This window comes from Polypterus senegalus, chromosome 6 (genome assembly GCF_016835505.1).
Source record: "Polypterus senegalus isolate Bchr_013 chromosome 6, ASM1683550v1, whole genome shotgun sequence".
In the NCBI taxonomy this organism is placed as follows: Eukaryota; Metazoa; Chordata; class Cladistia; order Polypteriformes; family Polypteridae; genus Polypterus; species Polypterus senegalus.
In genome coordinates, this window is record NC_053159.1 from 48,505,066 (window position 1) to 48,532,637 (window position 27,572).

The 27,572-nt window shown below is 40.8% G+C and overlaps 1 protein-coding gene across 1 annotated transcript; it reads right to left on the minus strand.

Moving 5' to 3' along the window:
• On the minus strand, positions 1-26,426 carry smim1 (small integral membrane protein 1). Its single transcript, XM_039754948.1, has 4 exons — positions 26,361-26,426; positions 13,849-14,088; positions 11,433-11,551; positions 1-576 (listed from the first exon to the last, which is right to left on the minus strand). Exons 2-4 carry the CDS (start codon positions 13,921-13,923, stop codon positions 450-452), a joined length of 321 nt encoding a protein of 106 aa, XP_039610882.1. The 5' UTR covers positions 13,924-14,088; positions 26,361-26,426; the 3' UTR covers positions 1-449.
• Positions 26,427-27,572: the final 1,146 nt, after the last annotated feature.

Sequence of the window (27,572 nt, forward strand, 5' to 3'; positions counted from 1 at the left end):
TATACAGTGCCTATCACATTACAAGGTACTTCACTAAGTAAGCAAAACAGGATAACAGATAAGTATATAATGAATATATAAGAATGAAAATAAGTATGCTAAATGTACAGTGTAGTTAATTAAATGGGCAGTTTGTTGGAAAAGCGATGGGTTCAGTTTGTCCAGAATTAAATGCAAGAGTGAAAGAAGGCTTCGAGGTGAGACATGATTGTTGTGGCCTATAGAGTCACACTCAAATACTTGGGCAGAGACCTTCACAGTCAGCAAGCTATAAAGGTGAAGGAGACTCCAAAGATGTCAGGAGTCTGGAAAGTTTACACAAGTAGGTGGAGATGAGAGATCTGCTAGAGAGTTGCAATCCAGTAGCAGGGTTTTGAAAACAATTCAGTTTGGGAGAGGAAGCCAGTGAAGCCGGACCAGGTTCATTATCTGAGCAAGTTCATAAATTTCTATGGACACTTGTGTACATAATATCCTGTGATATATCCAATGATGAAAATGAAAATGATAGCAACAATAAGTCCAACAGCCTTTAAGCCCAGGCCCAGTGTTCCCGTGCACACTGTGTTGTAATATCTGGAAAAAGACAAAAAAGTAAGTTAGACAAATGCAATAAAACCTCACTTTACAAGCAGCTTAGAGCAATCATGCACATTTGATTTCCACACTGATACTCCATCACTGGAAAGCATAGAAAAGAAGCCAGGTGAGCTAAATGAGGAGTCTTTGAGTATTAGAGACTATGTGGGCTTTTGATGGAAAGTGTTCACTTCAGGGGAGCCCTGGTACACTAGCAGCCGAACCAAACAACTTTTAATCAGAATGTCTGTTGCATCCACCATACATCAGCACATCGAGTTTAACTGAAAATTTTGAACATTAAATGAGGGTGATTAGAAAAGGCAGGAAGATGTTTTCTTTGTGACTAATTCTTAATCTTGGTTCTCTTTAATAATGTTGCAGGTGTGAGATAAAATGCACTTCTAAATGACATTTAGACCTTGACTGGTCAACTCAGTCCATGGTAGCCATGAGGGCAGGTTTTCATTACATATCAGTACCTAAAATAAATCTAACCTGTGTGTACTGTTTAGCTTATTGCTTAATTTATCTTCTTGTTTCCCAATTTTTAAAATCACATTTAGCATTTCAAAAGAGTTCACCTGAAGACTAGTCTTCTGTAAGTTCAGTCTAACAATCTTTCTTCTCAAAGCTGTACTCTTTCTTCCTCTTTTATGTTCCTGTTATTGGTTTTGTCTCACTTGCTCTCATCTGCTTGTCTTAGCGAGGGCTGTGGTGACAACATTCTGAGGTGGATTGACCAAGGCATCCTATACGCAGTGGAATTCTCCAGCTCCTTCTAGAACCCACATTCTCCCCAAGCTGGGTAAGAAATATAATTCATCCAGCGTACTTGCTATATGGTCTGGTCTCCTCCCAGTGGGCAATGACTGGTACATCTCCAGTGGAAGAAACTTTGGGGTATCCTAAATAGACCCACAGACCATATCAACTAACTCCAGAAAGATATTGCTTCTGCAATGTCTGCTGTATTTTTTAGTGCTCCACAACCCAGGGCAGGAACTTCATTTTGGCTACTTGTACTCCCAATTCATTCATTCAATGACTATTGACTCCTTGCCCACAGTGGAGGATGGGGTTGCAGATAAAATGGTAAATAAAAAGCTTTACTTGAGGACTTTGCTCTTGCTTTACTTCCTCCATTCTGTACAACAACAGTAAAATGCTGCCACTGCACTGATCCATTGATAGCCTTTACACTTACTCATAAGAAAGTACCAAGGAACTTGAACTTTGCCTCATCTAAGGTTTGACTTCTCAGTTCTAATCAAAATTTGACAAACTATAACAAACACCACAGAGGAGTTTTAAATTCATTGATGCTTATGTTTTTCTATGATTACTACCACACACAAAAAAAAAAGGACCACATTGGTAAAAGAAATTCAAAGTCTGTTTATTAAACTTAATATCAGTTAAGTCTCAGAGTAATTAAGTAACTATCTAAACAATCCACTACTTATTCTATTTAAAGAAGACAAACAAATAAACCAAGAAAACTGTCTGTTAACAAAAATAGTAATAACAATAACAAACGGTCACTCCTGGATCTTGAAGGTTTGTCGGGAAACACGAAGCTATGAAACTAATCACTTGAGTTTGACTTTATAATAACATTATTAATACAAAAATGTGCCCTATCAGTTATACCTCGGGCTTAAAAAAACACTGCTTGAAAAGTATCTATACTAATTAAAGGCAAAGCCCTCACTGACTGACTGACTCACTCACTCATCACTAATTCTCCAACTTCCCGTGTAGGTGGAAGGCTGAAATTTGGCAGGCTCGTTCCTTACCGCTTACTTACAAAAGCTGTGCAGGTTTCAAATTCTACGTGTAACGGTCATAACTGGAACCTTATTTCATCCATATACTGTAATAGCCTCCAGCTCGGTCGCCGTGTGATGCGGTTTTGCGTCTCGCATCATCACGCCTCCCACGTAATTGAGTGCCTGCCCATATAAGGTCAATATTCGCGGGTGAAGGACTGTGCTTAGCATATTCATAAGTGCAGCTACTGTGGAAACCCTCTCTCTGCGAAAGTGCGAGAGAAACTTTTAAGTGCCGGGTCTGAGCTAAAATTAAATAAAGCCGTGGACATCGTAAGGTCGCACAAGATAATCCGATGGTTGTGCTGCTTCCAGACACATATTTTCGTATTAAAGCATTTAACCAATCACATTTCAGCCATTGTTTGTTGCCAGGCAGAGAGGCCTTGACAATCCATTGTGCAGGTCCTCTAACACAGAATAAATGTTGATTAAACTGTTGCTTCAACCAATCAGATTTTGAGTTGGTGTCAGTAGGGCCCTCTAGCAGGCGTACAGCAACGTCACCGTATTTAGACCCATTGATTGTATAGAAGCTGATATGAGGAACTCTACGAGGCCACTGAACGCACCACAAGCGGTCAGAGCGCAAGATCCTCGTGCGCACTACGGCCAACTCCATGGCAGGATTCTGGACAATATTATTTGCCAGACACAGACCAGATTTCAAGACCACGAAAAATTGATGTTAGTCACGCTCCTCAACCCCCAGAAGTTTTGGGAATACAAAAAAATTTCCCACATGCAGTCTTCTCCAGTTTAACACAAGAGCCACGGAGCAGTTTTTGATTGTCTCGGCTAAAAACAGAACTGACTGTGATGTATGCCATGGATGATTTTGCAGGAAAATCTCCCACTGATCTCCTTGACTTCCTTCATCAGAAAATTCTGAATGAGAGCATGGGGCAGCTGTACACATTGTTATATTTGGAGGTGATCATTCCCATGTACACTGCTTCTGTCGAGTGGACATTTTCAGCCCTAAAGCGAATTAAAATTTATGCCAGAAATACGATAGGGCAGGTTTGACTGTCAGCATTAACTTCGATGGCAATAGGAAGGGACTTTTTGATGGAACTGAAGCGCACGGATAATCTGTACGACAGAGTAATTTAACTGTTTTTGACGAAACAGAGGAGGATGGATTTTGTTTACAAATAATCCAAATTTTTGGTGAGTAAAATGTTGCGATTTTCCTAAATAATGCAAGTTTATGAGTTATTATTGATGTTTTTTTATGTCTGTCGCGGCTGTAGCTGCAGTAGAAAGGAACTTGTTCAGCCCTGGTTTGTCTATTCAATAAAGGCATTTATTTTGGTTACAGGAGTTATCTATCTGCGATGCAGTGGCTCTTTATACTGTATTTCTGCATATTAAGATGGTTTTTATAACTGTAAATTAGTTTTTGAGGGGCGGGTTGATTCAGACAGAGCACTACTGAAGGCCTAGGTGTGAAATGCATGGTCCGCCACTGGACCAGATGATACGTAAATTTGATGAACATTACAACCCGAAAATAAACGAGACTGTAGAGAGGTTCAGATTATACTTCTCCCAGTGCATCTCTCTAAATCCTCTGTGCGGGAACATTATCATAAGGCTTAACAATCTTATTGCGTAGTGAACACTTCAATGAATGAAACCTTTACAACGGTTGACAAACACGGAATGTAACTTCAAAACAACACGTCCTCCAAATATGAACCTGATTGAAAGAAATAATGATAATCAAATCCTTGATGACAGCAACACTCATAACAGTGACAAAACAATCACATTGACAATCAGATTATGTTATTTTTAAAATGTTTCCTTTTCTTTTTCATAACTTCTTTAACACACTACTTTTCCGCTGTGAAGCGCGGGTATTTTGCTATATATATATATATATATATACAGTATACCCCGATCTACATACTGTGAAATAAACGAACCACATGCCGTGGCGTTAGCCAACTTGCTGACCAACCACAAGTGTTACCTGGTAGGTGACCACCCATACTGTCAGATTGTGATTCAGACTACAAATGCCTTGAATGTAATTACCCCAATCTACAAACTGTCACATAAATGAACCACACGCTGTGGCGCAACGTAAGAGGCTTCGCCGCTGATGCCTGAGGTTCAATTCCCGAGAGAGAGTGCAGTGAGTGTGTACGCCTGATGTGCCCATAATTAGGCTGAAACACGTGTTGCGTACTCTTTTACATTATTTCACAGTAAAAACTATTTCAACCATATATATGTGTGTATATGTGTATATATATGTATATATGTACAGTATATATATGCGGATGTATGTGTATATTTATGTATATATGTAGATATGTATGTATATGTATATATGTATATGTGTATATATGTTTATATATATGTGTGTATGTATGTATGTATGTGTGTGTATATGTATATGTATATATGTTTATATGTGTTTGTGTGTGTGTATATGTATATGACAGCAACACTCATAACAGTGACATAACAATTACATTGTCAATCATGTTACGTTATTATTAAAATGTTTCCTTTTCTTTTTCATTAATTTTTTAACACACTACTTCTCCGCTGCGAAGCGCGGGTATTTTGCTAGTTCATTTATAAGGTACAAGGTTTTAGAAAATGAAGGCTCTAAATTATACTCAAAGGAAGTGCTTCTCTACTGGTGTGGCCTTTTAGATAAATCAGGCCATGTTTCAAAAATTGCTGGTCAAGTCCAATTGCTCATTACATTGGTTGCGCTGACCTGTAGAAAAGAGTTCACACTGAGTTGTGAATTACCCCCCAAGCCACACCGAAACTATTCTGACCTATCAGAGTGGCCAAGCAGCGTCATAAGACCAGTTCTGTGTGTGTTTAGTTTAGTTTGCCATTTTCCTGGGGTTACTCACGTTCACTTGACTTGTCATTGTTTTTAAAAAACTGCCCTCTACCCGTCAAATGATTTGTTGCAGCAGTCTGACTATTTACTCATCTTTACTTTTATCTTAGCTTCAGCATTTTCAGACATGTAGAGGTAGTTGTACTGTCACATGAATACAGTACAGCGAACATTTTAATCAAATGTCTTTATCTTGTGAGTCTTCTTGTGAGTAGAAAATGAGGAATTTTCCAAATTTCATTACAATTCCATTAAAGTCTCAAGTTTAAGTGATGTGCAAAATTTTATTTATATTACTAACTGATTAGACAGCCAGAAGTTCAGAAGTGATATATATTATGCACTTCAGAATGTTTTTCTCGATGGATGAATAAATGCTAATTATAGTGTAATACTTGTTAAAAAGTAGCCCATAAAAATTTATCCTGTGAAAGTCCTTCTTTTCCTGCAGACACTGATCAAAAATAGCACAACTGGCAGGGAAAAGCCAGGGACCTGGCAACACTGTGAGGGAAATTTCCTGAATTCATACAAGCTTATCCAGTTGAGTGAATGCCCACTTTTTCCTGTAATGTCCATTAGGTGACAGCAAACAGCATGAAAGTTAAACAAGCAAAAAAAAAAAAATGAAAACAGGTAAACTGATCTCCCACATCTGAGTAGCACTTTTTAAATGACATGACGACACAACCTCCCTCAGCAGCACAGAACAAGAAGAGCCAGCAGTCTGATTGGTCACTTGAACAGGCTGAGTTATCCTTTAGTTGACTGTCTAAGACAGGGGTGGGCAGATTCAGTCCTGGAGGGCCGCAGTGGCTGCAAGTTTTTGTTCCAACCCAATTGCTTAATAAGAAGCACTTATTGCTCAAGTAACACACTTTAGTTGTCTCACTCGTTAAGATTTTGAACCCTAATTGCTTATTTTAGTCTTAAACAGCTGTAGTCTTGGTTTTTAACTGCTCCTTATTAGCAATAAGATGCAAATGACAAAATAAACCAGCATTTCTACATTTAGCTTGTTACCATTTATACCCTGCGGTGGGTTGGCACCCTGCCCAGGATTGGTTCCTGCCTTGTGCCCTGTGTTGGCTGGGATTGGCTCCAGCAGACCCCCGTGACCCTATTCGGATTCAGCGGGTTAGGGAATGGATGGATGGATGGATGGACCATTTATACCTGAGTGTATTTATTGCACACTGTTGGGTTTAATTAAATACTTGGAAGGAAAGTAAAGAGAAAAAAAGTGAAGCACTGAGAATAACTCATCTGTTTTAGACTTCAAATCATTTGGATGATATCCTTAGAAAGGAAAACAAAATCTGCGATATGAGAATGACTTGACATGGCAGAGTTAAAGCACTAGCATGCCATGAAGTTAAATTATTGATAAGGATTGGTTTTTAATTTAGCAACTGGGTTGAAACAAAAACCTGCAACCACTGCGGCCCTTCAGGACTGACTTTGCCCACCCGTGGCCTAAGACTTGCTATTTGCATTCTGAAGCTGTGGACCCCAGTGTGTTGGGGGGTGATCTGTGAATGGAGTGTCACTTGTGTAAAAAGAAGCCGGTCATTTCAGAATACAAATAAACAGAAGCAGAACAAAATCAAAATCTGTTTTAGTGGTCTCTTCTTGTCAAGCTCTAAAATCACTTTAGGGGTGTGAGGTGGTCTTTCTTTTGTCATTTTTTGACATATCAGGGAAATACACCCCCCTAGTTGCTCTCAGAATTTAGCCTAAAAGGAGACTCACTCACCCCGCAGATGGCGCCTCAACCCGCTTCTATTAGCTGACGAGAATTGTACTGAATTTATATCCAAACAAATCAAATTCTTTCTAGAGACAAATACATCCCCTGAGATCTCTGCAGGAATACTCTGGGAAACTCTTAAGGCCTTCTTAAGAGGACAGATTATCTCATATCTTTCCCACAGAAATAAATCCGAAGCGAAGAAAGTAGCAGAGATAAAAAGCGAAATTACTAAAATAGATGAAGAACATGCCAGACTACCAAGCGAGACTCTACATAAGAGGAGGCAGGCTCTACATTCAGAATTAAACCTCTTGACAACTAAAGAAACTGAACATCTAATTTACAAATCCAGACATCATTATTATGAACATGGAGAGAAAGCTAATAAGCTTTTAGTGCAACAAATTCACAAGCAAGATGTACGCAACGCAATCTCGGTAATCACTAACACGAACGGAGATAAAATCATCGAACACAAAAATATAATGTACACTTTTAGAGTCTACTATAAATCCCTATATACTACTGAGTTTAAAGAAGACAATATACAATCTAATGCATTTCTGGATACATTACAGATACCACAAATTGACGCTTTTAGTGTGGAGGAACTTGATAAACCTCTGTCATTATCAGAATTACTGGATGCTATAAAGTCACTCCAAGGTGGAAAAGCAGCAGGCCCTGACGGCTACCCTGCAGAGTTTTACAAGAAATTCTCCGCTCAGCTAGCTCCCCTCCTATTAGCAACATTTACAGAAGCCAGAGATAACCAATCTCTTCCACAAACCTTTCGCCAAGCACTAATCACTGTCTTTCCAAAACAAAATAAGGACTTATTACAATGTGCATCATACAGACCAATTTCACTTCTGAATAACGACGTTAAAATACTCTCTAAAATCATAGCTAGAAGGATGGAGAAAGTGCTCCCCTCGTAATATCACAAGACCAAACTGGATTTATTAGGGGCCGACACTTATCTTCAAATCTTCACGCCTGTTTAATGTAATATACTCACCAACTAAATCAAACACCCCAGAAATATTATTATCATTGGATGCAGAAAAGCATTCGACATGATTGAATGGAAATACCTTTTACTATTTTGGAGAAGTTTGGGTTTGGCCCAACATTTGTGCATGGATTAAATTACTGTATACTAACCCAGAAGCTTCAGTTTGCATCAATAACATTTGCTCAGACTACTTTAAACTAGAACGTGGCACAAGACAAGGATGCCCTTTGTCACCTGCTGTTTGCAATTGCCATTGAACCACTGGCAATACATTGTCGAAATAGTGATCAGATAAAGGGGATTAGCAGAGAAGGACTGGAACAGAAAATCTCATTATATGCAGATGACATGGTACTGTATATATCGGACCCAGAAAATTCTGTGCCTGCAGTCTTAGCAGCACTCACAGAATTTCAAAAGCTCTCTGGTCTCAGAATTAATCTGAATAAAAGTGTACTCTTTCCGTGAATTCTCAAGCATATAATATTAGATTAGACACCCTACCTTTTATCATTGCAGAACAGTTTAAATACCTAGGGTAAACATCACAAGTAAACATAAAGCTCTTTATCAACAAAATTTCGTCGTCTGCATGGAAAAAATTAAACAAGACTTGCATAGATGGTCAACCCTTCATCTCACACTAGCTGGAAGAATTAACACTGTTAAGATGAATATTCTTCCTAAGCTCCTTTTTATTTCAAAACATACCAATATACATTAATAAATCATTCTTTAAGCAATTAGATTCAACAATAACCTCATTTATTTGGAATTCAAAACATCCACGCATCAAAAGAGCGACCCTACAAAGACAAAAGGCAGAAGGTGGCATGGCTCTACCTAACTTCCAGTTTTATTACTGGGCGCAAATATACAGTCGATAAGAACCTGGACACAAATAGAAGAACATACACAGGCATGGACCGCAATAGAAGTAAAATCCTGCAGTACTTCTTTGTATTCCTTGCTCTGTGCTCCAATAAACACACGCTATGGGCAATACACTAATAACCCAATTGTGCTCCACTCACTTAGAATCTGGAACCAATGTAGAAAGCATTTTAAGACGGAGAAGCTTCTTCTGTGGCACCCTGCAAGAGAACCACCTCTTTCAACCTTCACAAACATATGCAGTTTTAATATCTGGAAAAATTTGGAATTAACTTGCTTAGAGATCTTTATATAGACAACGCCTTTGCATCCTATGAACAATTACATTCCAAATTTAACATTCCAGCTACAATTTCTTTCACTATCTTCAAATCAGGAACTTTGTTAAACAGAACCTTCCAGATTTTCCTCATCTTGCACCCTCATCCACGCTGGAAAAATATTGCTCAATTTCAAGGAGTTAGACTCCATCTCTACAATATATAAACTCCTTTTACAATCCCTTCCTTTCAAAGATCCAAGAGGACACTGGGAAAATGATCTCTCAATTAATATATCAGAAAAGGAGTGGAAAGTAGCAATGCAGAGAATTCACTCGAGCTCCATATGCGCAAAGCATACAATTATACAACTCAAAATTATATATCGAGCACATCTGTCTCGACTAAAACTCTCCAAAATGTTTCCAGGGCATGATCCAACCTGCGAACGTTGCAACCAAGCCCCAGCCTCACTGGGTCACATGTTCTGGGCCTGCACCAAATTAACATTATTCTGGACAAAAATTTTTAATTACCTCTCAGACAGCCTTGGACTCACAATCCCTCCTAACCCATTAACAGCTGTGTTTGGGGTTCTTCCAGAGGGCTTAAAGTGGAGAAGGACAAACAAATTGTGATTGCATTCACTACACTGTTGGCACGCAGACTTATTCTGATAAACTGGAAGAACCCAAACTCTCCTCTTTTAAGTCAGTGGGAAACTGATGTGTTATACTATTTGAAATTGGAAAAATCAAATACTCAGTTAGAGGATCTGTACAGACTTTTTCAAAACATGGCAGGATCTAATCAGTAATATTTTTAAAATAAGTTCATAAAGCACAGAGAATTTATTAATTTAGGTATTTTTACAAGCCTTAAATTTTACACCGTTTGGCTTGCTCTCTCTCTCAGGGTGGGGATCGATCTGTTCTTAACATAATTCTTTTTTTTTGTAAAAACTTGATTGCTATGTATGGATTGTAATAAAATTAATAAAAAAATAAATAAATAAAAGGAGACTTTTGTGACCATTTAGAGGTTGTGTCTCACAGGCACTTTCAGAGATGCCTCCCTAAGGTGACATTATTTCACAACTTCCTTTTGGGAAGGAGTAATGTATTCATGTACTGGATATTTATGACTGGCTTCTTGTTAGTCTCGTGTTAGCTCCTTTTTAGTTGTCCCTGAGTATCTTTAAAAAGAGAAGGTTCCCAATAATCCCAGCCTGTGATAATGTGCTGTTATCTGTCATCCAGTTGGCATTCTGTCCTCCTGAAAGCATTTCTTCGCCTCTCTTTTGCTCTTTAAATAGAGACAGCATCTTAGGTTCCTGTGAGGTCTCCTGACATGTCTGATCCTGAAAGAACATTACTACATCCCTCTCCTTCCTGAACAGCTAACAGAACACATACTCAGTTTACTACTCCTGTCAGAATTTTTTTTCCCGCACTGCCATTTTGATTTGCATCTCCATAACCAGTATACATCTTCTTGTGTTTTCCCACCCATGACTAAGAAGAAGTCACTAATGTTAAACATGAATGCACTGCTTACTTATGACAAAATACACCCCTCTAAAGTATCTGTGCTTTTTAGCTGTAAAGACAATGATACTCACTCAAGTAATGCAGTAGAGCAAACAGCACCGCAGACTGGGGCTTCCAAGTATGGAGGCTGAGCTTAATACTGTCACCCAGTGTGTGCTGTAGGTCAGTAAGCTGGCATTAATCAGCGGACATGTAAGTTTTCTGTCAAACTGTGCAAAGTTTTACCAACACTTCTGCGTTCTTCAAGCTAACAAAACTATTTAATGGACACAAGTGGATTTGTTAAAGGAGTCTGTGGAAGTGCAAACACTGCACATGTCGTTATCAATGATGTTGTTTTACTGATTCATGATAGATGCATTATAATGATGTTTGGTAAAGAATCATTTGTTTTTTCATATAGTTGCAAATATAATTGAACAGTCTACAAAGTTTGCTTAATTTGTACTTTATATCTGTAAATAAATGGCTATAAGAAGTATGCACCCTTGATCCCATACTTTCTCACATTTTATTGTTTTACTGTCACAGATATGATGATATATGAGAAATGATAAGAAAACTAAGGGTTTCAGCCAAGCACCACAAAAACTGGTACCCACCAGGTGAGTAGGGGGAGTGCACAAGATTTAGACTTACCAAGACTCATCAAACTGCTTATAACTTACCCCATCATCCTTGAGGGCTCACTTGAAATGGTGCCAAAGCTGACCTGATCGTTTCGGGTATCATTACTCGGCACGTACTGAACGTCTGTCCCCAGTGCTGCCATTTTCGGTTCTGTGTTCTGATTAAAAATATATACAGTATGTACAGGTATGTCATGAGAATACTGAGAAAGTTGCTTATATAACATGCACACTTCAGTTCTGGTTCAACCAAACATTAGAAGGGGCAAGACTCATGATCTAAGCTACTTGTGAGTAAGTGCTAGACATAGAGGTTCCATCATCTTAGAAACAGCTGTCTCAGAGAATCCATCCATCCATCCATTATCCAGTCCACTATATCCTAACAACAGGGTCACGGGGTTTTGCTGGAGCCAATCCCAGCCAACACAGGACGTAAAGCAGGAAACAAACCCTGGGCAGGGTGCGAGCCCACCACATGGCACGCACACACACACACCCACACACCAAGCACACACTAGGGACAATTTTAGGATCATCTTGTATCACCCCAGTCCCAAAGGCATCACGTTCTAGTGAACTGAATGACTTCCGGCCTGTGGCTCTGATGTCACATGTGATGAACCATGGAGCGGCTGCTGCTTCACCACCAGAGGGTACAGACCTATAAATACCTGGGTGTGCAGCTGGATGATAAATTGGACTGGACTGGACTGCTAATACTGATGCTTTGTGTAAGAAAGGTCAGAGCCGACTATACTTCCTTAGAAGGTTGGCGTCCTTCAACATATGCAATAAGATGCTGCAGATGTTCTACCAGACGCTTGTGGCGAGTGCCCTCTTCTATGCGGTGGTGTGCTGGGGAGGCAGCATAAAGAAGAAGGAAGCCTCACACCTGGACAAACTAGTGAGGAAGGCAGGCCCTATTGTAGGAATGAAGCTGGACAATTTGACATCCGTGGCACAGTGACGGGCACTAAGCAAGCTCCTGTCAATCATGGAGAATTCACTTCATCCACTTAACATTGTCATCTCCAGGCAGAGGAGCAGCTTCAGTGACAGACTGAGGAGATCATCCCTCCCGCACACTATGCGACTCTTCAGTTCCACCCGGGGGGAAGGGGGTATTAAACGTTAACATTATTCAAAGTTATTGTCTGTTTTTACCTGCATTTTTATTACTCTACAATTTAATATTTTTTTTGTATGAATACACTGCTGCTGGATTATGTGAATTTCCCTTGGGATTAATAAAGTATCTATCTAGCTATCTATCTATCTAGGATCGCCACTGCACCTAACCTGCATGTCTTTGGACTGTGGGAGGAAACCCACTCAAACACTGGGAGAACATGCAAACTCCACGCAGGGAGGACATGGGAAGTGAACCCGGGTCTCCTAACTGCGGGGCAGCAGTGCTACCCACTACGCCACCATGCCGCCCGTCTCAGAGAATGGTGCCATAAATAGAAAAAAATGTTTAGTGTACGGCTGTTCTGTGGATGAAAACATGTTGTTAATAGGAGAAGTCTGTTTTTCATGTTTAAGTTAACAGAAGAGCACTAATATTGAAATAATGGCTCCTTATAATTGCGTTGTACAGAATAGAACTGCTAAAGGCCCAGCACACTGGACCTTAAAGCAAATGGGATGCAGCAGCAGAAGACTGTATAAAGGTTGTACTCCTGGAAAATTAGACTACAGTAGGCATGTCATCACCAGAAACGGATGATAGAAGACCAGAGAAATATTGCCTAGTCTTATAAATGCAGGTGGTATGGTTCAAAGTTGGCATTAACAGCATAAATCTGAGGATCTGTCCTGCCTTGTGTCATTTGCACAGCCTGGTGGTGATAGTGTAATGATGTGAGAAATGTTTTTTTGATAAAATCATTAAGCTTCTTAATGTAAACTGAGCATTTTTTTAATAACACAGCATGGCTCAGCATCCATTTAGCCTAGCCACTGTCAAGACAATGTGACAAGCACACAACATCTCAACCCAGTTCTAGTTTACTCCTGTGGTCTGCACTATTCCTTTACAAAAACCCAACATAACACCTTCATGATGAGGCGCAACAAGAGTATCTCATTAAGAATTTGTTACTGAAAAATCTACAGGAACCACATGATGCTATTGAGAGAACATGACCTGATCTATAGGCGAAAGGAGTGTGCTAGATATATGTACATAAAAACAGTCATTCTATGTATATCAAAATACTGGAATACACACATATCTCTCTGTTTATAAAAACGTTTTGGTTTTCCTTTCCTAAATTATGATGAAAGCCCTGATCTTCTGCCTGTTTGTGAAATCAGATTCCATCACTAGATGTATCACCCATTCAAAATCATCAGCAAGGTATTTTAATATGACATTTAAAACAGAAAAATAGTTACTTTAAAAAGTGGGTAAAGAAATACAGTCTAAAAGACCCAAACATGCACTTACCTGAGTATTGACGTAGGTTAAGGGTCTAAGAGAGTGACGGGTTTGCAGCTGCCACCTCGCTGAGCAGCCCAGCATGTGAGGAGCTCAAGGTTCATTCTTGCATATCACTCAGGAGGGCCAGTCTGACTAAAGAGTGATCCTTGGTCATTCAAGGAATGCAAGGAGGAGGAGGTGGAGGTGGAGGTGGAGGGGCAGAAAAAGCTGAAGGACTTTGCACAGACAGTTGGGAATTTTACTTTTCTGTAATAAAGAAGAAAACAGGCTGGACTTACTACAAAGCTCACTGTCTTCACTTAAGCCAAACTAGGGCAGATAAATTAGAAACAAAAACAAAATATTCAGTTCTGTACTCCACATACCCTTTTAATATGCTTTACAAGTAGAATTAAGGAATCACTTACAACTTTAATCTTTAATCTGTTCTAAGAAAACTAAGAAAAGGACATTACAGTAGGGACTCTTACCAATTTACATTACATAACACATTCAATTTCATACTATATAACACTAGTAACACTCCTAGATATGCTTTGCAGGACAAATAAAAATATAATATAAGTTTACAGTGTACAACCAATTGACAAAATAAAAAAAAGAGTCATTAAATTGCCTTAATAGGACATTCAGTCAGCACCAGACACCAGACCTGTTTCAATGTGCTAAATGTTTAGAAATTTATTGAAGGCATAGATAACCCTGAACTGATGTTTGGATGATGGTGGTAGAAAATACTGTCTCTAGAACTACTCCAGAATGAGTTAAGTCGTATAGACTTGGGCATCATGGCATATAGTAAACATCATTGCCATGCAGACCTACAAATATTAATTCACAGCTAGGGTCCTACAAATGGAGGCACTTGTTTTGGATTCTGCTATTACTTGGAAAGAATTGCTCCATCACCAAGGGAATTTCATCTTATTTTTTGGCTTCATATTGTTCTATAAGAGAATAAATCATTCTACATTAAATCAAAGCAAATTACATCAAATCTAGAACCTTTCACTGTGGCGCCCAAGCCCATAGACCTCTTGTGGTGCATGACAAACATATATTCATACTCTTGCTCAGAAATGATAATTCACCAGACCATAAAAGTAATACTTGTCAACCATGTCACCTGAGAGTGGCAACACATTGCATGTTGACCAGACAAAGTTTTCAACTGAATTTGCTTGATTAAAATTCCTGCTCATATCAAATTGCAATCTGAAGTCCTTCAGTCCACAGTTGCTATCTGTTTTTGCTTATATTGCGAATCACTGCACAAATGTTATAGTTAAGGAGTCTGCATTTATATCCAAATCTGTCTCTAGATGGTAATACCTTTCTTTCTAACTTCCATGGTGAGAATCACCTATGAAATATCAGTCAAATGAGCAGTTTTCATCACTGATGCTCCTGTCAAATGTGCCCTTACATCTTAACTCTCTCTCAGAGTTACTGAGGTCTTAATTTGGAGTCAGCCTTGGCACAATAATGAGCAAATGGGTCTGTCCATCATTTTCATAAGTAAACATAAGTATAAAGAGATGCTTCAGTATAATTTGTATCCCTCAATTACTCACATTTTGCTTTTACTTTGTGACCTTTTTGGATGTTAACTTAACCCAAAGTTTTTTTTTTTGTTAGCGGCCCAATTTACTAAACAGTTTGGAGTGGCAGCAGTGTCTTGTATGGACAGTTAAAAGACAATAATTAAAGAACAGGGAGAACAGGTGAATCTTCAGTCTGGATTTGAGTGTTGATTATTATTGTTAATTATACTAATATATAAATCTTCACTGGCACCACTAACAGGAGCACGACATGCTAAAACAACAAGCCTTGAGATCATTGGGGATAATAGTATTCATAATATTCATAAGGTAGATCATTTCTCAGTTCCCTATAGCTAAAGCTTCTGCCTCCTACAGTGGGTGTTGCTTGGTCATTACAATTTTAAGCCTTTGGGCAACAAAGATTTTGCTTCCTGAACAATTTTTCTGTATCTTATGAATCACAAAAAATACTTTAAAATGTTCCTGTCTCATATCTGTTTTATTGCAATTCCCTATGTTTGTGATTTTCTTCCATAAGTATACATATACAGTACAACAACTACAATTGGAACATCTGTGGTCATCAAAAAGTAATGGCACTGTTACTAGGAATGCAGCTCAGACAAACCAAATTCTGTTTCTTCATCTGCGAATGAGACAGCCACACTAAAGAGTCTCATTACATTTAAAAGAACTGGTCACTCCATAACCATTTGCTTTCAGCGCAGAAAAACGTGGCACATAAACCACTTGTCACCTCAACACAGATATTTTTGCTTTCTCTTCATATAAAGCCTGGTCTGATGAAACATTTCTTGAAAATGATGAAAGAAGGTGAAGGATTTGAATATTTGAGACAATGAGTGCAATGAAATGGACAGGTACTGGGGTTGCTGGAAAGAAGACTGGAAATGTCAGTGGCGGAGAGAGGAGAGAAAGAGGAGAATGGTATGGTATGTTCAGGAGGAAGTAGACTGGCCAGTAAGGGTGGTGACAACTGACTGCTGATGAAAGACGCCTATTCCTGTAAGAGGTTTTGCTAATTCATCAAAATTCAAGGATGTGAAGGGTGGAGGCAGTGAAGGGTTGAGGAGAGATGTGAAAGTAGAGAACAAACTATGAGTATCAGAAGTGTTGCTAATCCTGTTTTAAAAGAAATTTCCCTTAGTGTTGGTAGTAGAAGAAGAAAAAGAAGATAGAAGAGATTGACAAATATCCAAATCTGCCTAGGCATTTGACTTCCTCCATTTTCTTTCAGTTGTTCTACAATAAGCTCTGTCTATAGACAGCATAAAACTTCAGAAGGTCATGAGCAGGAGGGCCTTTTCCAGCATCAAGGCTAGAGGACAGAGATATTTCCATGAATAACTGATGCCAAGGAAGGAAGGTGTCTGTGTTGGTCCACAAATCAAGCACATCATCAATGACAAGTGATTCGAAGATCTGCTAGCATGTCTGGAAGAGATTGTATACAGGAGAAGGCATTCAAGGATGTTGGGAATTTTTCAGGGAACTGCAGACCACCAAACTATGTTTAGCTGGTTGACAAAATGCTTTAAGCAAACAAAACAAAGATGTTCAACATGTTGTTAAAGATTCATTTCCTGCATCCACATTTGGACTTCTTCCTTACTAATCTTGGTGCAGTTAGTGAGTGGAGGGAGAAGGACCGGCGGCAAGAAGGAACTGTTTATTGTGTTGTTGGGTGATTGATGCACTGTCCTGTGGGGAGCAGGGTGAAACTCTCCCCAATTGTAAATAAACAGATGTTGTGTGACAAAATCTGGCTCCTGTCTGTCTGTGTCTGGGTTATGGAGGATGTACATGCCCTGGTGGCTCACAATGGCATCCCAGATGGGACTCCTGGCCGTCTGTTGGCAGGAGCCCCTTAAATAATTTTGTGGCCCAAACCAACACAGCCGCACAAGGCACACAGCAGCGTGAAGGTACTCACGCGCAGCAGCAGCACAGCCACACGCACACACGCATTTTTCAGGCCCTGAAGCCATGCTTGAAGAAAAGACCTGCAGAAACTCACAGAAGCACCGCTCCCTCCTAATGGGGAAGAAGAAGCCCAGACGGGGATTAAAAGCAGTGGGAACCCACAGTGGCATAGCTATGGGTGGGCGGAGAGGGGCGGCGTTTTTTGGGGCAGCGTTATTGGCCAAAATGCTCAGTACAATTTATGTGTAAGCAGTAGGGTTCGGAAAAATATCACTCATAAATGAAAAAAGTAAAATTCTCTGATTTTTATCCACAAATGCTTCAAAAATAATTTTTAGACTGTCCTTCTGTGACAGTATCAGACACAGCAATAACAAAAATAAACTAATTCACTAATTTATAATTTAATTTCGTTATCAATCCAAATGCGTTCTTGCTCTGTGCAGAAAACATCCCCACCTATCACTTCTATACTACACTGGTTCTGGTTTTCGCAGTGTAATTATATTAAACTAATAATAAGAACACGGCTTATCAGTGCATCTATATTATATTCTTGTCTAGTTAATGCTTATAAATGCTTATAAATAATTATATCTGAAAACTTATTGCTGTTTCTCTATATATGAATAAACCTATACAAAATTTATCTTAATTTTTCTCTATACGTCATTTTAATTTTCTATTTAAATAGTTTAACATATTCAGATATGTTGGAGGGCGGCAAATTGAAGCACCGCCCAGTCCCGAGTGGCACGAACTTTAGCTATGCCACTGGGCACCCACTCACCCGCTGCCACAGGCAGCACCCAGATCGGTGTAGCGGAAGAAGAGGCAGGATGAGAGACACACATGCCAGAAAGAAGAATACAGGAGGTAGGTGTAAGACGCAGGGACCGATTGCCAAGCCACACCGATCTGAGGAGCGACGACAGGGCAAACTTACAGGAAGACCTGCGCCCACTGCCCTCTAATGGACGACCGCCGGAGGAGGACTGCCTGGACTCTTACACACCCATCGGGGCCACTCCAAGGGAAGAGGGGGCAGTGGGGGGCATGCCCAGATGGAGCAAAGAGAAGTGAAAAAAAAAATGGTCAGAAGTGTGTAGTGGAGTGACAGTTTTGTTAGTGGGTATACAGATCAGTTATGGAACAAGGGCCAGATGTTTAACAGCTTTTTGAGTTGAAGGGTGTGGAGCTGTGAAAATCTGAAAGATGAAATAAGAGAAAGGAAGTCTGGAAAAGGAGGACTGCCCATACAGAAATTCATGTCCCTTATGGAAAATATTAGTGCCATCACTGCAGTATGTACATAATGATCTCAAGATGCAGGAGGAGGAGACGGTTAGACCTCCTTAAAATTGAGAACCAAAACATTGTTAGAAGGTAGGGCCTTTGGCCACAGGTCAGCAGTGTGAACTTTCCACCTGTAGGAATAATCAATGCATCAAGTTGAGCTTTCTGCACACTTTGGACTGTTTCTGCATGTAATACTGGGGTTTTACTCTGAGACACTGGGGAAACTGGAGGAAAAAATATGTACAGTGCATCTGGAAAGTATTCACAACGCATCACTTTTTCCACGTTTTGTTATGTTACAGCCTTATTCCAAAATGGATTAAATTAATTTTTTCCTCAGAATTCTACACACAACACCCCATAATGACAACGTGAAAAAAGTTTACTTGAAAAAATTTATTAAAAATAAAAAAAATAAGAAATCACATGTACATAAGTATTCACAGCCTTTGCCATGAAGCTCCAAATTGAGCTCAGGTGCATCCTGTTTCCCCTGATCATCCTTGAGATGTTTCTGCAGCTTCATTGGAGTCCACCTGTGGTAAATTCAGTTGATTGGACATGATTTGGAAAGGCACACACCTGTCTATATAAGGTCCCACAGTTGACAGTTCATGTCAGAGCACAAACCAAGCATGAAGTCAAAGGAATTGTCTGTAGACCTCCGAGACAGGATTGTCTCGAGGCACAAATCTGGGGACGGTTACAGAAAAATTTCTGCTGCTTTGATGGTCCCAATGAGCACAGTGGCCTCCATCATCCGTAGGTGGAAGAAGTTTGAAACCACCAGGACTCTTCCTAGAGCTGGCCAGGCATCTAAACTGAGCGATCGGGGGAGAAGGGCCTTAGTCAGGGAGGTGACCAAGAACCCGATGGTCACTCTGTCAGAGCTGCAGAGGTCCTCTGTGGAGAGAGGAGAACCTTCCGGAAGGACAACCATCTCAGCAATCCACCAATCAGGCCTGTATGGTAGAGTGGCCAGATGGAAGCCACTCCTTAGTAAAAGGCACATGGCAGCCCACCTGGAGTTTGCCAAAAGGCACCTGAAAGACTCTCAGACAATGAGAAACAAAATTCTCTGGTCTGATGAGACAAAGATTGAACTCTTTGGTGTGAATGCCAGGCGTCATGTTTGGAGGAAACCAGGCACCGCTCATCACCAGGCTAATACCATCCCTACAGTGAAGCATGGTGGTGGCAGCATCATGCTGTGGGGATGTTTTTCAGCGGCAGGAACTGGGAGACTAGTCAGGATAAAGGGAAAGATGACTGCAGCAATGTACAGAGACATCCTGGATGAAAACCTGCTCCAGAGCTCTCTTGACCTCAGACTGGGGCAACGAATGGTTCATCTTTCAGCAGGACAACGACCCTAAGCACACAGCCAAGATATCAAAGGAGTGGCTTCAGGACAACTCTGTGAACGCCCTTGAGTGGCCCAGCCAGAGCCCAAACTTGAATCCGATTGAACATCTCTGGAGAGATCTTAAAATGGCTGTGCACCGACGCTTCCCATCCAACCTGATGGCGCTTGAGAGACGCTGCAAAGAGGAATGGGCAAAACTGGCCAAGGATAGGTGTGCCAAGCTTGTGGCATCATATTCAAAAAGACTTGAGGCTGTAATTGCTGCCAAAGGTGCCTCGACAAAGTATTGTGCAAAGGCTGTGAATACTTATGTACATGTGATTTCTCAGTTTTTTATTTTTAATAAATTTGCAAAAACCTCAAGTAAACTTTTTTCATGTTGTTATTATGGGGTGTTGTGTGTAGAATTCTGAGAAAAAAAATGAATTTAATCTATTTTGGAATAAGGCTGTAACATAACAGAATATGGAAAAAGTGATGCGCTGTGAATACTTTCCGGATGCACTGTAGTTAAACTATAAACGTCACTAACACATTGAAGTCAAGAAAGACACACTAAAGATCTAAACAAAAAAGATGTACACATTATCCTCCCTCCTGGACCTGCCCCTTCCTGCCTGGAACCCATATGACCAGAAGTTCAGCCATTTTCAGTCAGTTCAATTCTCAGCTCACGTCTGAAAGGACATGAGCTGCAACTTGTTACATGCTTTTCCATTATTGCCTGATTTCAATTAAACAGGATAACCAGGGTGGAGCCCCAACACGTTGACTTTTATTTGTCTCCTCTTTACAGTATGTACAGCACTTTGTGCTTGTGAATCAGACCCAGATTACAAAAAATTAAATGTCAATGGTTAATAAGTGGGTGGCACGTTGGCGCATTGGGTAGCGCTGCTGCCTCGCCGTTAGGAGACCTGGGTTCGCTTCCCGGGTCCCTCCTGCGTGGAGTTTGCATGTTCTCCCCGTGTCTGCGTGGGTTTCCTCCCACAGTCCAAAGACATGCAGGTTAGGTGGATTGGCGATTCTAAATTGTCCTTGGTGTGTGTGTGTTCCCTTGGGTGGGCTGCTCGGGTTTTGTTTCCTGCCTTGCACCCTGTGTTGGCTGGGTTTGGCTCCAGCAGACCCCCGTGACCCTGTAGTTAGGATATAGCAGGTTGGATAATGGATGGATGATTAATAAATTTAATGTGTTATGTAGATGAAAGCCACAAATCATAAACATACCAAGAGTCTATATACTTAGCGATATTCAAATAACATCCAAATCATATCTTTTGTCAAAAAATCTTAAAATCAGCAAGTCCAAGCAAATGAAAATGAGCCAGGAGTTGAGTAGGTGATGTTAAGAGTAGATTTGCCACTTAGAAGCCAGCACTAATAATAACCATATAATTCAGTGAACAGTTCACTTCTAAAATGTTCCAAAACAAATTATTTTCTTTAATATTCATTGCATGGATTCTCATAATGTACAAAGTTCAAATTCCAAATCCATCCTTCGATATAAAAAGTAAAAGTGAAAGTGACAGGACAATTAAACTCAAAAAATAAGAGTACATGTGTTTATACGCAGACAAAATTTACTTTTTTCAGCAATTTAAAGATATTTAGACTGCAAAATTGTTTTGATTTAAAATGCTACAATAAAGAAATTCACCTTTCTTCAAAGGGTTCACATCTCAGGTCCTCCCTGTGTGGAGTTTGCATGTTCTCCATGTGTCTACATGGGTTTCCTCTGGGTGCTCTGGTTTCCCCCCATGCTTCAAAGACATGTAGACTAGACGAACTGGTGGTCCTAAATTGGCCCTAGTGTGTGGTTGGTGTGTGTGTGTGTGTGTGTGTTCTCCCTGTGATTGACTGGCACCCTGCCCAGGGTTTGTTCTTGCTGTTCACCCTGTGCTAACTGGAATAGGCTCCAGCAGACCCCTGCAACTCTCATCAGGACTAAACAGGTTAGAAAATGACTGACTGACCTTTCTTCAAGAACAGAAATAGATGGGAAGCCAGAGGATTGTTATAGCAGTCTTGTAGTAGAGCTAAGTAAAGTGTTGTAGCAGAAATGTGCTTTACTAAGGGCTCTGTGGTCATCTATGAATTTCATTAGGTGACAATAACAAACCAGCTTCCTACAGCATTGGCTCAAGCAGGGCCCCCTATAGCCAATGAGGTCTCTATTTCTGTAGATGACGATGGTCCATTCCGTGCTCTATGGATTTTGAAAGTAGGCAGAATACAATGCAGTCAGAGTTCACACTGACATAGGAGATGTTGACCAGGCCACAGCCTTTTTCTCTGTTTAAAACTCTAGAGCACGGGTGTCAAACTCCGGTCCTGGAGGGCCACAGTGGCTGCAGGTTTTAATTCTAACCATCTTCTTCATTAGTGACCACTTTTTTGCTGCTAATTAACTTATTTTGCCTTAGTTTTAATTCCTTAGTTGCCTCTTTTTCCTTAATTAGCAGCCAAACAATTATGAGACACAAAACAAACCGCCACATGACCAGCTCACCTGTGCCCATCACACAATATCTGAAAATAAAGAAAGGTGAAGGTCTCAGTAAGATTGATCTCTCAGCTCACCAAAACATTTTGACTGTGTTCTTAGGAAAAAGAGAAGATGAACAGTTTTGGAAATGTCTGCTGTGGCAGAAGGAGAGCAGCAACGAGCCATGGAATTAAATAATGAGTTCCAGCTTCTCATTAAGAGATTGGTTGGAGTGAAACTGGTTGGACTTTGAAATCCCAGTTTAGCTGGTCATCTGTTGGCTCATTTTACATCTCATTTCTGTTTGGCTGCCATTTAATGAAGAAAGGAATCAAATCAGAGGACTGAATCCTTAAAAACAGGGCTATTAAAATGAAGGGAAAAGGAGTTAATTATCAATGAAAACTGGTCACTGATTAGGAAAAGCGTTAGAATGAAAACCTGCAGCCACTGCGGCCCTCCGGGACTGGAGTTCGACATCCCTGCTCTAGAGTTTTGGTGGCCAGCTACGATCCTGACTGCAGGTTTCTGTTCCAACTCAGTTGCTTAAAGAGAATCCAATCCTCACCAATATCAGAGTTTATTTAATTTCATGGCTTGTTAGTATTTTAACTCTACCAGATCAGTTCATTCTTAAATCACAGATTTTTGTTTTCCTATCTAATGATATCATCCAAGTGATTTGAAGCCTAAAACGGGTGAGTAATTTTCAGTTCTTCACTTTGTCTTCAGTTTCATTGGGAGTGCTTAACTAAACCAAATAGTGAATGATGAATACACACCGGTGGAAATGGAGACAAGTTAGATGTAGAACTGCTGGTTCCTTTGTCATTTGCATCTTATTGCTAATAAGGAGCAGTTAAAACAATTAATACAATTGTTTAAGACTAAAATAAGCAATTAAGGGGTCAAAATTTTAACAAGCAAGGCAACTAAAATGAAGCAGAAAAATGTTACTTGAGCACTAAGTGTTTCATCATTAGCTTCTCATGAAGCAATTGGATTGGAATCAAAACCTGAAACCACTGCGGCCCTCCAGGACCGACACTGCTCATCCTAATTTAAAGGGTCTGAGGCGTAAATAACAAATAAATTAAATGAAGTTAATTAGTGGCAAAAACTTTTCACTAATTAAGAATGTAGCGGTGCCACATAGTGTTTAAATGTCAGTGCTGTGTGTGTCTCGTTTTCATTGTCCCATTGACTGCGTTGTGTGTATCAGTTAATGTTGTCCCCGTAAAGGAGGACGGATGATGGGAGGAGTTCACAATCACTTACCTGGAAAACACCTGTATATCAATTAATCAATTACTGCCGTCACGGATTATTTAAGGAGAAGAGGAGGAGACGAAAAGGGAGACCAGCACGAGGAGAGAGAAGGAGAACAACCGATAACGCATTCACGATTACAACCTGCCTGCCGTTTCATTCCATTGCGCTATCACCCAGTTTGTATTTCATTTATCCGGACTGCCTTTCAACCTGCTTACCGCTGAAGACCCCGGGGTCGAATCATCATTCGCCGCACGCCGAGGAATCACGGTGAGGTTATTCAAACGCCGGAAATACGAACATTACTATCGTCATTAATCAGTACCGTATTCAGGACATTTATTTCACGTATCGGACTCAAGTTCATGATCATTCCGTTTGCCAGCCATTTGTCGTTTGTGTGGTGTGTGTCATATGTAACGTGGACAAGGGAGGGATTTATATATATATATATATATATATATATATATATATATATATATTGTCGGGTTTGCTGTGGGATTGTTGGGGTGGAGGAATATTTGAGTGTACATTTGTCTTGTGGCGTGTCTTGTCCCATTTAATACATTTATTCTTGTTTCCTTTTACATTCTGCTTATTGTCTTTGCTTTTCAAACCGTCGATTGTGGGGAAAGTTAATCTGTGTAGGAGTACGGCTTGACAGGAAAAGGTTTCTCAGTCAATTATCCAGGCCACAGGTCTTGGAGGTGTAGCTGCCGGCTGGGAATAAGGGGTCGGCCGTTACAAGAAAATAGTCAGAGTGAAAACCTGTAATCACTGTGGCTCTCCAGGATCGGAGTTGCCCACCCATGCTCTGGAGCAGTGCTTCCCAAACTCGGTCCTGGGGGTCCACGGTGGCTGCAGGTTTTTGTTCCAACCAGATTCCTAATCAGTGACAACACCTTATAGCACTGATCTCTTTTAATTAGCTGGTATTTTTTTTTTTTTTCTTTTATTCTGCATTCAGAAAAGCACAGCAGCATGATTTTTACATTTATAAGACATTTATAAATATTTCTGCTTTTGCTATAGATTTAAATGCTTAACTCTTTGGTTGATTTCATTATGCTTTGCCCTTTCTCTGTGCAGTGTTTCCCCTTCGTTGTATCTTATTAATTAATGACAATTAAAAATGAGCAGAGCAGACACCCAGGCAAACAACACGGAATAATCAAAGGCTGCAGCTACTTTTGCACCAGACCCACTAATTAGTAAATAATGGATTAATTAAACAATTAGAACACCTAGAAAAGTAGAATGAAAATCAAGATGAAAATATTGTTAAAAAGAAAAAAATACTTAATTCCCATATAACTGAAGTACTCCCCGTTCACCCGGATCCTCTCTTGGCCACACTTCCGAGTGTGGCTGAAGTGTTGAGCTTCCAAGCTTCAAGCCCATGGCCCTGATGCAATTCAGGGGGTTTGCCCTCACATGTCCCGGAGGTGGTATTGTTGTGGCCATGTCCTCTCCCCTGGTCCTTCCATCAGAAGGGCTCCCCAACCGGGCAAGGCTCCCGGCCGTCTGTCACATTTTTTTTTAACCAAACTTAGTTTTCTAATTTCTATATTGTTCCCAAAACACAGAATTTGGGAAATAACAGTTCACTTAATTAGCCCAGGAGTCCGATTAAAAGCAGAAGGTGGTCGGAACAAAAACCTGCAGCCACAGGATCGAGTCTGGGAAACACTGCTGTAGGGTTTATCTGTTGTGACAGAGGATCCGGGTGCAGCGGGAGTACTTCCGGGTGCCCATGCAGCATTTCCGCCACACCAGGAAGTGCTGCCGGATGATCGTCAGAGGGTACCTGGAGAGCTTCCGGGTTCAGTATAAAGGAGGCCGCCTCATTCTGTCCAGGGGGCCTGAGTCGGGAGGAGGAGGAGGTTGACAAAACTTGCAAAGGAGTGGAGGCGGCAAAGACAGAGAGAGACTGAAAGAAAGTACAGAGGGGGGACTGAGCATATTGGTTGGTGATTTGTGTGCTGAAAAGGCAAAGGAGAAAAATAAAAACTGTGTCACTGTGCCTGTCTGGCTGTGTCTGGCTGATTTTAACACATTGTAGAAACCAAAACGGACTGATCGACTGTAACTATCTATCCATTGTCTAACCCGCTGAATCCGAATAGGGTCACGGGGGTCTGCTGGAGCCAATCCCAGCCAACACAGGGCACAAGGCAGGAACCAATCCTGGGCAGGGTGCCAACCCACCGCAGGACACACACAAACACACCCACACACCAAGCACACCCTAGGGCCAATTTAGAATCGCCAATCCACCTAACCTGCATGTCTTTGGATTGTGGGAGGAAACCCACGCAGACTCCACGCAGGGAGGACCCGGGAAGCAAACCCGGGTCCTTAACTGCGAGGCAGCAGCGCTACCACCGTGCCGCCCTCGACTGTAACTATTCTGACTAAAATTCATTGTTCTTAAAGAATTGACTTTCTTTGCCAGTGTTATGGTAAGCTGCTGCCTCACTACTCATCGAGCCCAGATCACTTGTCACTTAGAGTGTTTTCTGTGTAAAGTCCTCCAAAAGTGTGGGGGAAATCTCCACATGCACAGTTTTCAAAGGTGGGTGGTATCCTGTGAGGGACTTACCTCCTCTGCAGCTTTGTGCTCTGTGTTACATTAAGTGATCAAAATCACCTTTTACTTTTATTTACTTTGAAATATTTCCTGTTAAGAAAACAAATGTGAATGTCAATTCCATTGTAATGATTATACAGTATACACAAATCACTTACAACATTAAAACCAGCTGCCTAAAACTGTGTAGGCCCCACCAACACCCAAACCCATTGAGGCATGGACTCCAGAAGCCCTCTGAAGGTGTCCTGTGTTATCTGGCATCAACACATTAGCAGCAGATCCTTTAAAACCTGTAAGTTATGCTGGTTCTTGCTTAAGTTTAGAGATTGGGAGCATGTGGGTTTAAAGGAAGGATGAACCTTCTCGTGATTAGATTAAAGTCACTTCCAGTTACAAACTCAGTGTCTCCTAATAGGTGAGGTCTTCTGTCCATCTTAGATGTCATCCCTTGAATAAGAGGTCTTTGTCCTTGCTTACGTCCATTTCTGGCTCAAGAGGTCTGAAGAGGGGCCTCTGGAAAGATGTCAGTGCAACTCTGATTGACACCTTTATTTATCAGATGAAGCTCAGGCAGATCCTGGTACAAGCTGGAGTTCAGTCACCTATAGTTTGGAATTCAAGTGGAGGAAGATGCAGCTGGATGTTCAATCAGCTTTCTTAACAGGCTTGGTGTGCCACTAAAGCCTAGCAAGCAATGCTCACTTTGTCCTACAACGCAGTGATTACACATTTGCAAGTTTAACATTTGAATGTCCTTTGTGTTTCAGAATAAGAATTCACATTAAAATACTGAATGGATAAACCTTTTGTCATGCAGAAAACTATGATGACTTTCAAGGGGATTGAATACTTTCTGAACATTGCCCCGGACACAGACAGGCAGACACACTCATGTCATCCAGCACACGTTTATTTTCCATTATCTGTCACGGTTCAGTACTCACAAGCCCCCCAATACCCCTCAGTCCAGGCCAATCCAATGCCCTCTCTCTCTCTCTCTTCTCTTCTTCAGGCCGCCTCCTGCCTCCTCCAGAGACCTTGTCCAATCTTCCACCCGACTCTTGGCCCCTTTAAATAAGCACCCGGATGTGCTCCAGGTGTGTTCCTGGCAATCTCCCACCAGTACGCCCCATTGTGGCGGAAGTGCCGGCTGTCTCCCCGGAAGCACTCCGGGTATCCCTGTTCCTCTTCCCCCCAGCACTTCCTGGTGTGGCGGAAGTG

What these genes read in the sequence shown, in the direction of transcription:
- smim1 (XM_039754948.1), bottom strand. Translation starts at nt 13,923, where the DNA reads ATGCTGGGCTGCTCAGCGAGGTGGCAGCTGCAAACCCGTCACTCTCTT. An exon ending in TAACCTACGTCAATACTCAG is followed by an intron (nt 11,552 to 13,848) that starts GTAAGTGCATGT and finishes ATTTTTAATCAG; the next exon opens with AACACAGAACCGAAAATGGC. An exon ending in GAGCCCTCAAGGATGATGGG is followed by an intron (nt 577 to 11,432) that starts GTAAGTTATAAG and finishes GTCTTTTTCCAG; the next exon opens with ATATTACAACACAGTGTGCA.